Source organism: Medicago sativa, chromosome 3, assembly GCF_051527215.1.
Source record: "Medicago sativa cultivar Bolivia chromosome 3, Bolivia_mono, whole genome shotgun sequence".
Taxonomy (NCBI): domain Eukaryota; kingdom Viridiplantae; phylum Streptophyta; class Magnoliopsida; order Fabales; family Fabaceae; genus Medicago; species Medicago sativa.
Genome location: NC_140751.1, coordinates 101,229,124 through 101,244,219, shown reverse-complemented (window position 1 = coordinate 101,244,219; position 15,096 = coordinate 101,229,124). Strand labels below are relative to the sequence as shown.

Genomic DNA, 15,096 nt, shown 5'->3' with positions numbered 1-15,096 from the left:
CTCTTTAATGACAATCACTTTTCCCGCCAAAACTGAAATTTCCGCTTCATATCCCCAATAATTTTGATTTTCCCCTCTTCGTCCATAAATTCTTTCCCTTGCTTTTCCATCTTCACCTTCATCATCAGTGTTAGGGTTTTACTTCATTTTCACTCTCATTAAATTTATCATCCATTTACACTGTAATTTCAAGCAAGAAAAATAACCAAAGGATTTCTCAATCCAATGGCGTACACTCAACTTTCATCTGCACCTTATGGTAATTTTCGATTCTTTAACACTTCTATTTCTTTCATTTATTACTCTATTTCCTGTATTCAATTTTCTCATTTTCTGTGCGATTTGAAATTATTCAAAAACAGTGTTTCTCTGAATGTATTGTAGTTTCGTCTTGCATTTTGTTTTGAATTATTATGCCTGTTTGTGATGGAAGTAAATCATTCATAATCGTAAGTTAATCAGAAACTAAAATAGAGATTAATGCACTTAATCAATATTATATTATATCATCCATAGTGTGCTACTGCGTTGTAAAAAATGCAACAGGTTGAGTTGAAAAAGAAAAATGTGAAATTTGTGTATGATAAATGTAAAAATTAAGAAGTAATTGTGAACACCGTAGTACCAACACTTCTGATATGATGGAAAGCGACAACTGACACGACACCAATGCATGTGATTACATTCAATTAATTCTTCTTTCAAATATTTACCGGTGTCGACTTGTGTCGTGTCTGATATATGTGTGTCTGATATATGTATATGTGTATGTGCTTCATAGATTGTGAATATTATTGCTTATGTTTCTTTCTGATGATTATTGTGGAATATTATTATATAGATAGAACTTTGTTAGGTTGATAAGAATGTTGATTCAATATGATTAGGAGATGAAGTTAATGATGCAAATAGCGATGAGAATTATCAGGAAACTGAGCTTTTTGAGGACACCTTAGTGATCAACGGTCCATTCACCGGGAACTTCTGGTAACCAAGAAATGTGTCCCTGCTATGCCAACCAAACCACCCATGGAGGCAGACGCAAGTGCCCTTGAATTGAGTTGAATTCATCACTTCCTTAAGGACCATGGAAAATGCAACTTATTTATCTACAATATGATTTGCAATCGCATATATAATGCGTTACGTACAATAACAAGTCTATGTGCGTGGAGCAAAGACTAGCTTCGTGGAAAACAAACTCTGTTTTCAATATATGTTGAATTGTTTGCAGTGTGTTTATGAATATATTTTATAATAATTTAGTGTATTCATATTGTACTCATATTCATATGAAATTAAAATAAAATGTTGGGAAAACAACAAAAGAAAATCACTTCACATGCTGAAGCGCACACATCATACCTACATTAACAATTTCACAGCAAGGGCTGTGTTTGGTGGTAACATAAATAAGCTAGCTTATAGCTTATTGGATTAGCTTATAAGCTTGTTGGATGAAAACGTGACGTGTTTGGTAACAAGCTTTTTTACATGAGCTTGTAGCTTTTTGTGAGAAGCTATTTCAAGTAGCTTTTGAGCTTATAGCTTGTAGCTTTTTATATTTTATTCCATTTTTAACCTCATTAATTTAATTTTATTATATTTTTAATAAAAAAAAAACTACCCACAATCATATATAACTACCCACTTTTAGTGAGAAAAAAAAAAACATAACTACCCTCTTTTTATATTTAGGTGCAACCAGCATGTTGCACGTTATTTACCTTGCTCTATTTTTCATATTACCTCATGTTGTAGTTTTTTTATATTTTTCTTATTACCTTGCGCTTAATTCATGTAATATAATTATAATTTAAAATAAAATATACAATAAAAAGTGAAGCAAATGTTTAGTAAAAAAAATGTTAATTGAATTCATAAAACACATTTATCATTTTCGGGATGAAAGTAATTTGAAATAAATTTAAATATTTTAAAAAAATAAATTAAGTAATTCATTTTATGTATATATTTTTTAAAAAAATAATAATGTTCTTTTACGTCATTTTATACTTATCAGCCACTTCAACAGCTAATTTTATCAAACACATTATTTTTAATAAGCGAGCTTTTCAGCTATAAGCTATCAGCTATCAGTCATCAGCTCTAAGCTAACTTTTCAGCTATCAGCTAGCTTATCAGTTATCAACTAGTTTATAGCTTCTTTTTACCAAACAGACAGAGCCTTAGTGGGCTTACCAAACAGACCCAATATTTATCTTTTTATTATATAGTAGTACTTTTTTTTTGACAAAAATTATATAGTAGTACTTAGATAAATAATAATCATAAAATTATATTACTAGAATACTACTCCATCCGTTTCAAAATGAGTGTCGCTTTAGCCAAAAAAATTTGTTTCAAAATGAGTGTCGCTTTCGGTTTCCAATGCAATAGTAACTTTTTCTTTTCAATTGTACCCTCCAATTAATACTCTGCGGCGCACTACTTCCAAAGTATTACTTTTAAAACTAATCAATAGTTAATAAGGATAATTTGGTAAAATAACCATTCTCTTTCTTTTAATCATTGCATTTCTTAATATGTGTGTAAATACCTAAAACGACGCTCATTTTAAAACGGAGGGAGCAGTAAACTTTAACAAGAAAATCCACTATAACTAACCGCATTATGTTCCAAATACGTGTACCCAGTTTGTGTTCACAACATCCACATGACCCTCCCTTTGCTCTTGCGCGTGCTTGTCACACACTTGCGATGGTCATTGGCCAGTACTCTTTGTGGCATGGGAAGATTTGTTTGTTGTTATTATTAGTCAGAGTCATAGTCATAGTCATAGTAATAGTACCTACACACACAGGAAAAAGTAAACATAAAAATGGAGAGCTGAGATCTCAGTTTCAGATAGATGGAAAGACACGAATTAAGACGAGCTTTTCAGTTTTCACATACATTACATAAGTAATGATATTTGTACATAAAATTGATGACAACTTTGATGATAACCTTGCTTTTCTCTTTTCTTATTGATCAAAAACAATGGAGAGAGAAAAATAAAGAGAGAAGATAAGAATGTCATGTGAGTATGAGAGAGAAAGTTATCCAAAAGTTGTTGCAAAATGGTTGTACAAATATCATTTCTCCATACATAGTGATAGTGCATTCCTCAGCATCGTAACGGGGTGGGAGATAAGAGTGCATTCTGCCTCAACATTAATTAAAATGGTCGACTTAATAATAATATACTAGTTATAATTTTATCACATATTCATTGTAATGAAATATAAACATATACTCATTCCATTTTTTTTTTAAGGAACATTCCATCTTATTATAAGTGCTTCATTTGAATTTTTTGTTGTTTTTAGAAAAATAATTACTTGTATTGACTTTAACGTTACATTAGTTGAGATACAAATAGGGGTGGGAACAGGCCAGGCCGTCCGACAGGGGCCTACGGCCTAGCCTATTTAAAGCCTAGTTCGGCCCAGCTCGTTTATTAACAAGGCTAGGCTCAAGCTTTTTATAAGGCCTATTTAATTAAACAGGCAAGGCTAAGGCTTGCAAAAAAGCCTATTAAGCCCATTAGGCCGGCCTATTAAGCTTTTCATATGTAATATATCTTCCATTATTGATATTTTTGAAGGTTTTTTTTTCTTCATAAACACAAGTCTTCATATGATTGGTTATTTAATAGTTGATAAATTGGTGTGATTAGACCTTCGTAAGAGTTCATTATTTAGTAGCAAACATATTTGTGAACTTTAGGCCTTAATAAGTTTTGACTTATTTAGGAGTAGGCTTACATGTGTTGTCAGACCTTAGCATAAAATAGGCTTTTAAATAGGCTTTCAGGCTTCATCAGGCCTTTAGAAAAGTCAGGTCAGGCCTTGAAACTGAGCCTATGACGGGTAACAGGCCAGACTCAGGCCTATAATTTTTGAAGTAGGCCAGGCTTAGGCCTTACAAAGCCCGGCCCGGCCTAGCCCATTTCCACCCCTAGATACAAATAGAAATAAGTATATTGGTGGAAATAATAATAATAATCTTCTATTAGTATTTATAAAAACAAATAATTTAAGACAAAATAATATTCAAATGAGACCCTTATAATAAGACGAAGTGTATTTAAAAAACCAATTGCAACGCACACAATTCATCAAGAAATTTGGAAATTAAGGGACATCAGTCAGATATTATATAAAACAATTTGAGTGGTAGTTGTATGATGTATCACCAATACTCGATCAATCAACGAGAAGAGGATTGAGACGAAAAGCAATGGTTATGGGAACCGGCTATTTAAGGGATGTTATTAAAACAAATCTTTAAGTAATTTATTTAATCTTTTATTAAAATTACTTAAATTGAATACTCTCCTAATTATAAGAAATATTTGACTTTTTTTAATTCAAGTATAAATGATATATTTGTTTGCTTATATTCTATACAAGATACATTAATTACTAAATGAATCTAAAAATTCAAATTTTTCTTATAAATAGATCGGAGGGATACGTTTCTTTTTTCTTTCAAGAACTACAATTTTTAATATTCTTAATTTGGTCAAATTTTTCTTATACTTCATATTTAATGAGTTGAGCTGAACAAAATTATCACTTTTTTTTACCAATTTAGTTTCTAAAATATTAAAATCAACTAAAATTTCTTTAAACTTTATTTTATCTATCGATTTGGTCTTTATTGAATGTTCAAATAGATGGACGAAAGTATAATTGAAGGATATTTTATTTGATTTTAATATTTTAGAACCAAATTAATAAGAAAATGATAATTTATTAAAGGTAAATGTTAACTTGTGCCCTCTAGAGCACATGTTAAGGAGCTCTTTATAGAAATATACGCCTCAAAAGTCGTGTAGTCAACTTCTAAAAAGTTAAAATATCATGTTTTTCAATGCAAAATTGCTTTTTTTAGTTCCTTAACATATGCCGTTAGGGCACAAGTTAACATGACCCTTTATTAAAAACTAAACTAGATTGATAAGCTAGTAGTATCAATAATCAATAACCCTTACAAGAGAAGATAGTCTCTCTGCTAGCTGTTCATCTCCATTCTTAGTGGTAATGTTTTTTCCTCCAATTTCTTGGCCAGAATTTGTCGTGTTCCTGGATCCCGAATTTGTCTCAATTTGTCTCAATTTGTGACAATTCAGGGGGTTGAATGTGGTTCGTGCAGAGAATGTCTGAGGGTTTGGCATCATTCGTATTTTTTTTTTGTCCTCACCCTTTCGAAGATTCAAATTCTTTGATTTCTTGGCCGGATTTTGTCGTGTTCCCTTATTCCTAATTTGTCTCATTCTCCGACAATTTAGGGCTTTGACTGTGGTTTGTGCAGAGAATGTCTGAGGGTTTGGCTGGATTCATGTTGTTTTTTGTCTTCACCCTTTGGAAGATTCAAATTATTTTGTTTGTACGTGATGTTGGCACCATTTTGTTGTCGTATATGGGTCCGTATACAAATATTTTTTGATATCTTTGCTTGGATTTTGTCTCTTAGTGTTTTTGATTTTGTTCATGTACCCGTTTTGCCCCCATCCCTTGGTTGTTATATATACGCGTGTTTGCGAAGGCTTTCCACCACATCTCCAGTTGTTTTTCTGTTTTGCTTTGAGTTTGAATTTGCTTTGAGTTTGAATTTTTCTGAATCTGGGTTTGTATTCATTGTGGGATTGTGGGATTCTGGGATTCTCGCATTCTGAGATGGAGAAGGGTTTGGATTGTCTCGCTGACATTGTTCCCGGTAGAGAGACCTGGAGGATCAAGGTGCGTGTCCTCAGGATGTGGGAGGTTCCATCGTTTTTGAAGCCTGACGAGACTAACTCCCTGGAGATGGTGTTGATCGATCAAAAGGTATTTTGTTTATATTGATTGGTCAGGTTCTGATGTTTTGTTGGTTGTTTGAATTGGTGTGTTGCTTTCATTCCTGATTTGCAATTTAACTCATAAACTGTATGGTTTGTTGTTCTAGGGTGCCAAGATTCACGCCACCGTTAGGAAACAGCTGCTGTATGTGTTCCAGAAGAAGCTTGCTGAGGGGGGAGTTTATAGGATGTCATACTTTTCTGTTGCTCCAGGATACGGTTCATACCGTACCACAGTTCATCCTTATAAGCTGATCTTCCAGATGAAGACAAAGGTTGAGAGGGCTGAGAGTTCAATGATCCCGCAGTATGGGCTGTCAATTACCAAGATCAGTGATGTTTGTGCTCAATCTGCTGATCATGATTATTTGGTTGGTGAGTGATGATTTTTTTTTTTGTGGTATTGTTTTGAATCCTTTGTGAATGCAGTTGTCTGTCGTGTAGATGTTATTGGTTTTATGACTGGAATATCTGCGGAGCGAGAGTATGTTAGGGATGGCAAGGTGACCAAGATGATTGTTTTTGAGCTAACTGATGATAGGTTATCTCTTTGCTCCATGTGATGATTTTTTTGGGTTTGTTCCATTCACCTTTGATATTTAGTTAAGGTATTTTTTTGGTCGTTTTGTTTTTGTTTTATGCAGCGGTAAGGTTGAGTGTGCTTTGTTTGGTAGTTATGTTGAATCCCTTCAGAAGATGATGGAAAAGTCTGTTGAGGGGTTGCCTGTGGTTGTTGTTCAGTTTGCCAAGATTAAGATTTTCAGAGGTTTGTCCTGTTGTGTGATTTGGATAGGTTGTGTAATTTTGCATTTGCAATAATCATTGTGTTTTTTAATGTTTTTAATTGCAGATAGGGTGTCAATCCAGAATGTGATGAATACTACCAAGATTTGGCTTAATCCTCCTATGGAAGAGGCTGTGAGATTCAGGGAGGGGTATGTTGAAATAGTATAAGACGTGACTAATTTCATAGCATCAGTTGTATGAAATTGTTATATTATTGTTATGTTTTAATATTAGCATTGGTTATTTCTAGAGGTATATTTGTCATAAAATAAAACAATATTTGTTGGCAGCCCTTGCATCTCAATTGATTTAGTTTCCATTTTTATAGTTAAGCATCTTATTTGGTGATGCATTCTATGTTAGAACTTGCAGCAATGAAAGCAATTATTTCCTATATTATTGCTGTGAAACAAAGACATGGTTTCCACTGTTTGAAAGAGTTTTAAGCCTCCCATTCCTTTTTTTTTGTATTTTTTTGTTTTTACCTTTGATCACTTTGTTCTTGGTTGTAGTGTTGCTCTACATGGTGTGGAGTCATCTGCTCCTGTGCCTGCGCTTGGTCCGCGTATTAGGCCTTCTTTCCGGGAGGATTTCTTGCAGCTGTATCCAAGGAAAACAATATCTGGTCTTCATGAGCTTGAGGATGATGGGACTTTTGTTGTTTTTGCGACCATTGAAGGTTTGGTCGAAGGGGAGGATTGGTGGTATCCAGCCTGTAGGTGTCATAGGGGGGTTACAGCTGATTCTGGTGCATACTACTGCAAAGGATGTGTGAAGCATGTTTTCCATATGGTGCCAAGGTGTGATGTCTCTTTATCCACGTGTTTGTAGCAGCATTTATGTTTTGTTCTGAATTTTATCTGTTGGTGTGTAATGTGATAGGTATAAGGCTAAGGTTATTGTGGCGGATGGAACTGGTGACGCTGTGTTTGTTATGTTTGATGGTGACATGCAGTCCCTTCTTGGTGTGGAGTGTAGTGCATTGGTGTCTGCAGCCAAGGTATTTGAAGTGGATTGTTTTTGGCTTTTTTTATGTTGTGTGCTGGTCTATTTGATGTTTTTACGATGATTCTTTTGATTATATTGAGTGTCTACCAGGCTGAGAATGGTGGATTCTATCCAGCCGAAATGGCAAAGCTAAAGGGCAAGAGTATGTTGTTTAGGGTCGAGAGGAATGCATCTGTTAGTGTGGTGTATGATGGATCATTTAGGGTTAAAAGGGTTTGCGTTGATCCCGAAATTATTTCTGAATTTGCAAAGACTGTGGAGGATTGCCCACCTGAGAAGGTTTGTATGTGTGTATTTTGTTGTGTGTGCTAGGTGCTAGATTTTCCTTCCAGTTGTTTTTTTTTTTTTTGTGTTGGCATTCTCCATGATTGGATTTTAATAGTCTCGGATTCACTCTCTGTCTGGTTAGGATGGGTTGGCTGATGTTGATGGTGTTGGTGATTTGGGTGAAGACGTTGAGGTTGTTGAGGAGACGCAATGTGATGTTGTTGCTGCCAACGTTGTTGCCCAGACTCCGTCTCCTGGATTAAGTCATGTCGAGTTTAAGCATGATGCTGCTGAAGTTGAGGTTGTTGTTCCTATGATGTAGTATGATGCAGTTGTGCTGCAGATATGTCTTTTTTTACTTGTGCTTATTGTTTGGTGGGTGTGTGATTTCTTCTCAATTGTTCTTTGTGTCCTGTTGCATCAGGTTGCACCCCCTGGTCTTGGTGGTGGCCCCGTTCATTTGGGTGATGATTTTAACTGTGTTGATCACGATGGTGTGCCTGGTGTTGAGGCTTCACGGAAAAAACGTTCACTCAAAAGTGTTAGGAGGAATTTGGCTGAGGAGTTTGATGCTGCTGCTGATGAAGGATATGGTGTTGTCACTCCACTTGCCAAACGTGTTGTCAAGGGTGTTAAGAGAAGCAATAAGGAGTGATTTCCTTTGTTGGTGGATTTGGCTTCTTTAATTAGTGTTCTGTTCAATAAGGATGGTGGGGTTGTGTATTGTATTTGTTTGTGTTTGTGTTGTATCAGGGGTAATGTAATATGTAATGTGGTGTGATTGCCTGTCTAGCTGGCCCTGTATGTCCATGGGTCAGTTTTGTCAAGTTAACTTTCATTGTAATATATTTGTGGTGGTTGTGTTGTATTTTGCATTGGATGATTGATGTTATTAGTGTTGATCAGTGTTTCGTTAATTTCTTAATCTTATCAGTTGTAGTGGTTTGTTGTTGAATTAATGGTGCACCACACCACTGTTGGTTTAATGCCTTCTTTTGCATCCTATATCAGTTACGGTATCGTGTCCAGCACTAATAAGAAGTGCTTTAATCTAATTGAGGTTATAGTTATTTTGCAGAAACCCAACTATAATTATGACATAGGCTTTGAGGTGCTTAGATTTAATTGAGGTTATTATTTTTCAGCCGTCACACCGTGAATTTTTCATATTTCTTAAGACTTTAGTTGTATAATTTTCCTTATGTTACTTCTTTGTTTTTTATACAAAACTTAGATGCATATAATATCCCTTTTAATTTTGTTCCCCCTAGGGACATCAATGTAATTATATAATCTGGTTAGTCCATGTAAAAAGTTGTTCATAAATTTTTTTCTGCTGCAAAATCATATAGTGTGACATTCAAGCTTCAATTAAATGGAATGCAAGAGGAACTTTTGTTTAGTTTGAGCATGATTGGGTTTGAGGTTAGTAGCTAAGTTGTCAAACCTGTTTTATGATTACTTTTTAAAATAATTCCAATCTCAGGTTAGAGGTTTATTAAAAGAAACAGAAAAAAAATGTCAATGTTTGATGCAATGTTTGATTCAGTGTTAGGCCTCAATTGAAAACATTATTGTCACATGATTTTTCACTCAACATTTATTTTTGTTGAATGTTATTTTTTTTGTTTATTTTCTTAGTCCCCTTCTTTAGGACCCTCAACGTTTTGATGGACAAATAGGGATTCTATGTTATAGTCCAAGGTAGCAATTAGTTGATAGATACATAAGGATAATTTAGCACACATATATAGTTGATTGTCTAAGAAGAGTGAGTGACAACAAATGGTTTTTAAAAATAATACATTTCGTATGGAGTAGTGTATTTTAATTTGAAAATGTAAATCCCAACAGATGGTTTTTAATTCTATGTAAACTGTGTTCTTTAAAAAAAAACTATGTATAAATTGTAGTTAGTTTGTATATTTTTAGGGTGATAGCGCCATTATGTATCACCATAGAGTAGATATAATATTTATATTTTTGCCATTTGAAGGAATCGTGTTTGGGGATTGGATTGGGCTGAGTCACACGCAAATTTTCTGGCCCATATGTTGTGTTTGGTTTTGCTTTTGATAGGCAGTTGATCCAGTAAGGGGTTTTGTTTTCATTCCATGACAACCAGATGTAGACTTTCTCTTTGTTCTCTTCGTTGGTGATGTGCACTTATGCGCTTCTGCATGTATGTTTATTTGGTTAGTTTTTGATGTGGTTGCAGGTATTTTATGCCAAGGTTATTCTATTCTTGCTCTGTGTAGGCCTTTTTTAAGCACACAATAACAGTATGCGTTTGTTTATTTCATGTTTTTCCCCTGCAGCTTGGTGCTTTTCCTCTCTACTATTTTTCCGCGGAATTTTGCGAGTTAGGAATTGGAAACTAGGTTAATGATTGTTCTGCGTGGCTCTACTTTGTGAGGGATGGGTTATGTATTCAAAGATTGTTGGTTTTTTCATTTTAGGTCTGATGCAAAATTATACAGTTAGATCGTATTGGTCTATTATGGTAATTTAGATTAGATTGGGTGCAAACAAGGTTATATTAATTATTAAGGCTTCATTGTTTTGTTTGTGTGATTGATCAAGGGTTTAAACCCTGTTTTCTATCTCCATTTTTGTGTGTGGTGGGTTTAGATAGATGTTTGGCCGTTAAACCCTTTGGTTGGTGAATTCCTATATCTGTTATCATTCAAGATTCAGTGTAGGATGGTTTTCCAATTAGCAGCAATGTTGTGCCTTTTCCTAAACCTTCCTATTGTTTTGTCCTGTTGCCAAATAAGGGAACTTTATAATATATATGTATATTTCCCTTATTGTGCTATCTTCCAAAATCCAAAATTGTTTGTCTTTACATGTTTCATTGTCAGGGTTGTCTGCAATTTGTTTGTTTTGTCTTTACTCCAAAATCCAAAATTGATGCACCATTTGAATTTTGTTTTCCCTCTCCTCTTGGTTATTATTTCTATATATAGCACACCAGCCTCATCTCATAGTCACTTGCAAAGCATGTATCTACTTGGTTAGTTACATTTCTTTGACTGTCCTTATTTGGTTCCATAATTTGAGAATGGGTAGGGTTGCTAATTTTGTAGGAGACCAAAAAATAACAAAGCTGCATGATTTTCTTTCCTCAAATGAAGAAGGTGTTTTCATTGTTATTGCTTGCTACTTGGGAGTTGAAGAGGGAGTCGATATGTGGCTTCCTGAGGATGCTACTCGCTTTGTTCCTAGGTATTCATATTTTCTGACATTGTATTTATATATTTATATTTATGTTACAGAGTTTACTTTGATTCCTCTATATGGTTGTTATTATCGTTTTTTCCCTCTTTGGTTGTAGGTTTAGGCTCAAGATAAGGGTTGTGGATAATGAGAAAGAGGTTACTTTCCTTCTCAAGGATTACTTTGTGATGATGGTTGCACCTCACACTTGCGATCTGTTGATGTCAATGGTAGGTTTTATGCATTGTACAATGCACCTGGTTTTTTGTTTTGGTGGTTGTGGTTTGTTTTGATGTTGTTTTTCTGTTCCGTTATGTCATGGTGTTTCGATTGTAGGATGAAGGGTCTTCTTTGTATCCTCTTGAGATGGAGGATTATTTTGGGGATCCTATGCTTTTCAAGGTGAACAAGAAGAAAGAGGAGGGTCATGAATCTGGTATGACTTATGTGATTGAAGATATTCTTTCTGATCCAGCGTTGATGAATGTCTGGGTAAACCCACTGCATTCTGCTTATAGTTGTGATGTAAGTGTTTGCTGGATATTTGTCTGTTTGTTTGGTAATTATCTTCGAGTAGGAATGATCAGATGACTCTGGTTTTTTTTTCCTTTATTGCAGGGACAACCTAAACATTTTGAGGGTGATCGCGATGCTGAATCTCCTAATGAACCGGCCGATACATTTGTTGAAGCTAATCACCATATTGAGTGTGCTCATGATGCAGCTGACTCATGTGTTGAGGTTAACCAGGTTGATGGTCCTCCCTATGATCCAGTTGATTACTGTGTAGAAGTTATGCACGCTGTTGACTCTCTTTTTGAATCTTTTGATTCCTCTGCATCTGCTGGTATCGTTGTGGAGGAAGGAGGAGACTCCAGTGTGGTCGGAGGAGTTGCTGGTGGGGAGGTGAAGCAAGGTGTTAAGAGGATGTTCATGGATGCTTATGTGGAGGTTGATGGACTTGACTCACTCATTCATGTCAAATGTGGAAGGATGGCTGAAGATGAATGATCTATGTCTGTGTTTGTCCTATGTGTTGTTGTAATTGTGGAATGAATTGACCCCATGTGTGGTTATTGTCTGTTTTCCAATTCTTAGGTCTTATGTTATGCGCATGTGTGTGTTTATGTTTGTGTTGTTGTGCCCTTTGTAGTGGAATAAGTTGTGTGGGATCCTTTGGTGCAGTAATATGTTAACGAATTTAGCCATGTGGTTGCTTTCTTTGAGTTATGTATCCCTGAGTTTATAATAGTGAAGTTGGTTTGTTTTTCTGTGGCATATCTTCTTGGTTTGAGATTTTTGTAGTAAGTAGGTTTCTGTTTTTTTGCTTCTGTTGCACTTTTTGTATCCATTTAAGTAAATTAACAATTCAATGCATAATATTTTCTAGAGGAATGTAAGTTTGGCTTATGTGTTTTGCTACACTTATTCCTGCTACTTTATAAAAAGGTTAAGACTATGAATAATTTGCATGAAAGTGTGGGCATGTGACAAAATGTCCAAACTCCAAAGTTAAATCAGAAAGTGAGAAAAGAATCTTGGTCATTTTATCAATTGCAAGTTTATTATATAGTGCTGCTTTCATGCTTTATCTTTTTTTTTTTTTTTGTGGTAATGTTGTGTCATTTGGAGCTTTAGTTTCAGTAGACATTAATATTATATAACTGCTAAATTCTCTTAATCAAGTGTTGTAGACGGTGGATATATTAAATAGGCGTTGTAAATTAGTTATGTGGAATGTGGATCTTAGCATAAATTGCAGAATCCAGAGGGCATATTATATTGCTTATATAAAGTCGCGGAGTAATTATTTTTTTTATTTCGTTTAAACGCGAGCTAAATCGGTTGCGACAGTAGAAGTGATACAAGAACGAGTTTCCTCGATGCAAACACAATCTCTTGAAATTGAATTGGCACGATAATGTTTCTAAGGCCCATATCATAACCAAACTGAATTGCCAGCCGAAATCCAAAAGCTTCAGCAATGGTGGCATAAGGAAGTGCCTCAAAATTTCATGTACCAGTCGCTAAAACAAAACCTTCTGGGTCTCGGATTCTTTATTGGAAAGGTTGATAGCATTATATTGCATTCCATTGTTTTTTTAAAAAAAAAAAACAAATTCGTTCTATCGATTATCCGCTTTCGCTTTCGTTTTATTATTTGTGCAATGGGATTTTAATTTTTAGGTGCTTCTTTTTTTGGGGTGAGTAGCGATGATGTACGGTGTTTGTTATCGTTTGTACCGCGGTTGTCTCTGTGGATAAGTTTGTTTTAGGTAGTGACGTGTATTTTGGTGAGTTTTATCTCTAGAAGTGTTTTTAGGGTGTTTTTTTTTTTTTTTGTGTTCCGGCCATATCGATCACATTTTATTGTTTCCACTGTAGTATAGACTTCTGAGGTTGCCAAAAAAGATAAAAATTTAGGGACCAAGTGTGTATTTTATTTCTTTAGTCCCATATCGTTCCGGCCATATCGTTATATCGATCACATTCCATTTTGTTGTTGGGGGTCTAAACAATATGGGTAACGTTTTTTTCAATCCATTATGTGGCCAACCAAGTGTGTATTTTATTTCTTTAGTCCCACTGCATCCTATGTATGTTTAAATATAGCTAATGAAAAAAATTTAGGGACTTATGGAGTGGGGTCTGAAAGGGATAGCATTGTATTGGCAGAATCCAAAAGGTTTCATTAGATAAATTGGTTGTGAATGGATGAGAACTGATTTGAATTTTTATTTTTGCCAAATGTGGTGTGACATGTCATTGTGACATGTTTCATTGACTAATATGGTATGTTGTTTGAGGGAGTGGTTTAGGTTATGTATTTTGCAGCAGGGCATGGCGGTGAGTTTTGCTTCTTCTATCAATTCAACGAGTGTAGTTAGGGTGGATTGGCATACTAGCATTTTGATTTTTTCAAATTGAATCATTGCACTGTGACTGTTCCATCTTTTCGGACATGCCAGTGAGTTAACTTGATTAGTGATTGGTGTGTATTTTTTCTTTCTAAAATATGGTATTGGTCCCTGGAAAATAGGCCAGTTTTGGTTTTAGTCCCTGCAATTTTTTTTTATAGTTTTTGGACCCTGCAAAAATAGGCCACTTTTGGTTTTAGTCCGTGCAATTTTTTTTTATATTTTTTGGTCCCTGCAAAAATAGGTCAGTGATTCAAATTTGCAGGGAGCAAAAAACTATAAAAAAAAAAAAAATTTCGCAGGGACTAAAACCAAAAGTGGCCTATTTTTGCAGGGTCCAAAAACTATAAAAAAAAAATTGCAGGGACTAAAACCAAAACTGGCCTATTTTCCAGGGACCAATACCATATTTTAGCTTTTTTCTTTTTTTGCTACATTTGTAAAATCAGTGATTCAAATGCAATTGGGTGTTTTTTTTTTAAGAATTATCTAATTTTATTATAACACACACTCTGTGAATTTATTATAATAAGTGATTGGTTAATTTGTATAATTGTTTCGTTTTGTTTGTCGGTGTTGGGTGTTTTTTCTGTAGATGTAGTTTAAGCGAGTATCGATGTTTCTTGAAGGTGTTTGTATTAAAATTGTTGTTCGGTGTTTTTCATTCGTATGTTATCTTTAAAAAAACTCGCGTGTGATCTATTTGATGTTATGTTTAAAAAAAACGCGCGTATGATCTATAGGTTTTTTGTCGGTTTTTCTTAAAAGTGTTTGGATTAAGATTGTGGTTCCGTGTCTCTCATTCTCATGCTATTTTAAAACAAACTTGCGTCTGATCTATAGGATGATAATTTTTAAAAAAATGCGCTTTTAATATGTAGGTTTTTTGTCGGTTTTTCTTACAAGTGTTTGGATTAAAACTGTGGTTCGGTGTCTCTCATTCTCATGTTATTTTTAGAAAAACTCGAGTGTGATCTATATGATGTTATTATTAAAAAAACGCGCGTATGACTGTAAGATTTTTGTCGAATTAGATGACTTCGAACATAA

General features: G+C 34.6%; 2 protein-coding genes across 2 annotated transcripts; both read left to right on the top strand.

Annotated features, from left to right (window-relative positions):
• Window positions 1–5,159: 5,159 nt before the first annotated feature.
• Window positions 5,160–8,844, top strand: LOC146942979 (uncharacterized). Its single transcript, XM_085757082.1, has 10 exons — window positions 5,160–5,837; window positions 5,956–6,223; window positions 6,293–6,389; window positions 6,493–6,614; window positions 6,699–6,783; window positions 7,147–7,434; window positions 7,517–7,634; window positions 7,733–7,921; window positions 8,052–8,210; window positions 8,334–8,844. Exons 1-10 carry the CDS (start codon window positions 5,688–5,690, stop codon window positions 8,562–8,564), a joined length of 1,707 nt encoding a protein of 568 aa, XP_085613208.1. The 5' UTR covers window positions 5,160–5,687; the 3' UTR covers window positions 8,565–8,844.
• A 2,058-nt stretch (window positions 8,845–10,902) lies between these two features.
• LOC146942978 (uncharacterized) lies at window positions 10,903–12,139 on the top strand. Its single transcript, XM_085750074.1, has 4 exons — window positions 10,903–11,137; window positions 11,247–11,358; window positions 11,465–11,653; window positions 11,747–12,139. The coding sequence occupies exons 1-4, from the start codon at window positions 10,974–10,976 to the stop codon at window positions 12,137–12,139; spliced, it is 858 nt and encodes a 285-aa protein (XP_085606200.1). The 5' UTR covers window positions 10,903–10,973.
• Window positions 12,140–15,096: the final 2,957 nt, after the last annotated feature.

Bases quoted from the DNA above. Each gene is read 5' to 3' on its own strand.
- LOC146942979 (XM_085757082.1), top strand. From the start codon at position 5,688: ATGGAGAAGGGTTTGGATTGTCTCGCTGACATTGTTCCCGGTAGAGAG. The intron at 7,922-8,051 runs GTTTGTATGTGT...CTGTCTGGTTAG, and splicing joins AGGATTGCCCACCTGAGAAG to GATGGGTTGGCTGATGTTGA. The intron at 8,211-8,333 runs GTTGTTGTTCCT...CTGTTGCATCAG, and splicing joins ATGATGCTGCTGAAGTTGAG to GTTGCACCCCCTGGTCTTGG.
- LOC146942978 (XM_085750074.1), top strand. From the start codon at position 10,974: ATGGGTAGGGTTGCTAATTTTGTAGGAGACCAAAAAATAACAAAGCTG. The intron at 11,359-11,464 runs GTAGGTTTTATG...TTTCGATTGTAG, and splicing joins GCGATCTGTTGATGTCAATG to GATGAAGGGTCTTCTTTGTA. The intron at 11,654-11,746 runs GTAAGTGTTTGC...CCTTTATTGCAG, and splicing joins ATTCTGCTTATAGTTGTGAT to GGACAACCTAAACATTTTGA.